This window comes from Crocuta crocuta, unplaced genomic scaffold (assembly GCF_008692635.1).
Source record: "Crocuta crocuta isolate KB4526 unplaced genomic scaffold, BGI_CrCroc_1.0 scaffold978, whole genome shotgun sequence".
Classification (NCBI taxonomy): Eukaryota; Metazoa; Chordata; class Mammalia; order Carnivora; family Hyaenidae; genus Crocuta; species Crocuta crocuta.
In genome coordinates, this window is record NW_027530876.1 from 385,827 (window position 1) to 386,538 (window position 712).

A 712-nucleotide genomic window follows, 5' to 3' on the forward strand; every position below is an offset into this window, starting at 1 on the left:
TCACTGTCGGCTTCAGCCAGGCTGCGGAGCTGACGGACGCGCCTAGTGCCCCGGGGAGGGGAGCCACCAGGAGTGAAGGTAGAGGAGGAGGTGTAGAGGAAGAGACGCCCTCTCTGCCGGGACCCCCTCCCTCCGCCCCCCCCCGAGGCTCTGACCCCAGGGGTTAGGGGCCTGACAAGTTTCTCCACCTTGGCTGCCTGAAGAGGCCGCTACCCTGGAGGGCCCTGAGCCCCCCGCACCAGGGGCCCCAGCACCGCCCCGGTGGCCTAACGCGACAGTTTCAGGGACCACTGCAAGGTTTCCAGTGGCCTAGACAACCCAGGAGCCCAGGGTCAGAGCAACAACCCTTCCGGCCACCTGCCTCGACTTCTGCCTCAGGCACCAGTCCCGGCCCCCGTGCATCCAGCCCAGGTGACATGCCGGTACTCTCCACGCCCAGGCCCCCGCGGGTGACCACGCTGAAGCGCACAGCTCTGGTCCTGGCCCTCACCGCCTATGGAGCCCACAAAATCTACCCTCTGGTGCGGCAGTACCTAGCTGCAAGCAGGGGCCCTCAGGTCCCAGCAGGGGAGTCCACGCAGGAGGTCTCTGGGGCCACGGCGGCCAAGGCCAGCGTGAACAGAGTGTTCTTGCGGCGGCTCTTGGGGCTCCTCCGGCTGCTCTTCCCCAGGACCCTGTGCCGGGAAACAGGGCTGCTGGCGCTGCATTCGGC

The 712-nt window shown here is 67.8% G+C and overlaps 1 protein-coding gene across 1 annotated transcript in view; it reads left to right on the forward strand.

Annotated features, from left to right (window-relative positions):
* Positions 1-6: 6 nt before the first annotated feature.
* The window catches only part of ABCD1 (ATP binding cassette subfamily D member 1), an 18,791-nt gene continuing 18,085 nt past the window's right edge, over positions 7-712 (forward strand). The window contains exon 1 of the mRNA XM_077769603.1: positions 7-700. Within this exon, the coding sequence (XP_077625729.1) occupies positions 417-700 (284 nt within the window). The 5' untranslated portion in view covers positions 7-416. The remainder of the gene's footprint in view (positions 701-712) is intronic.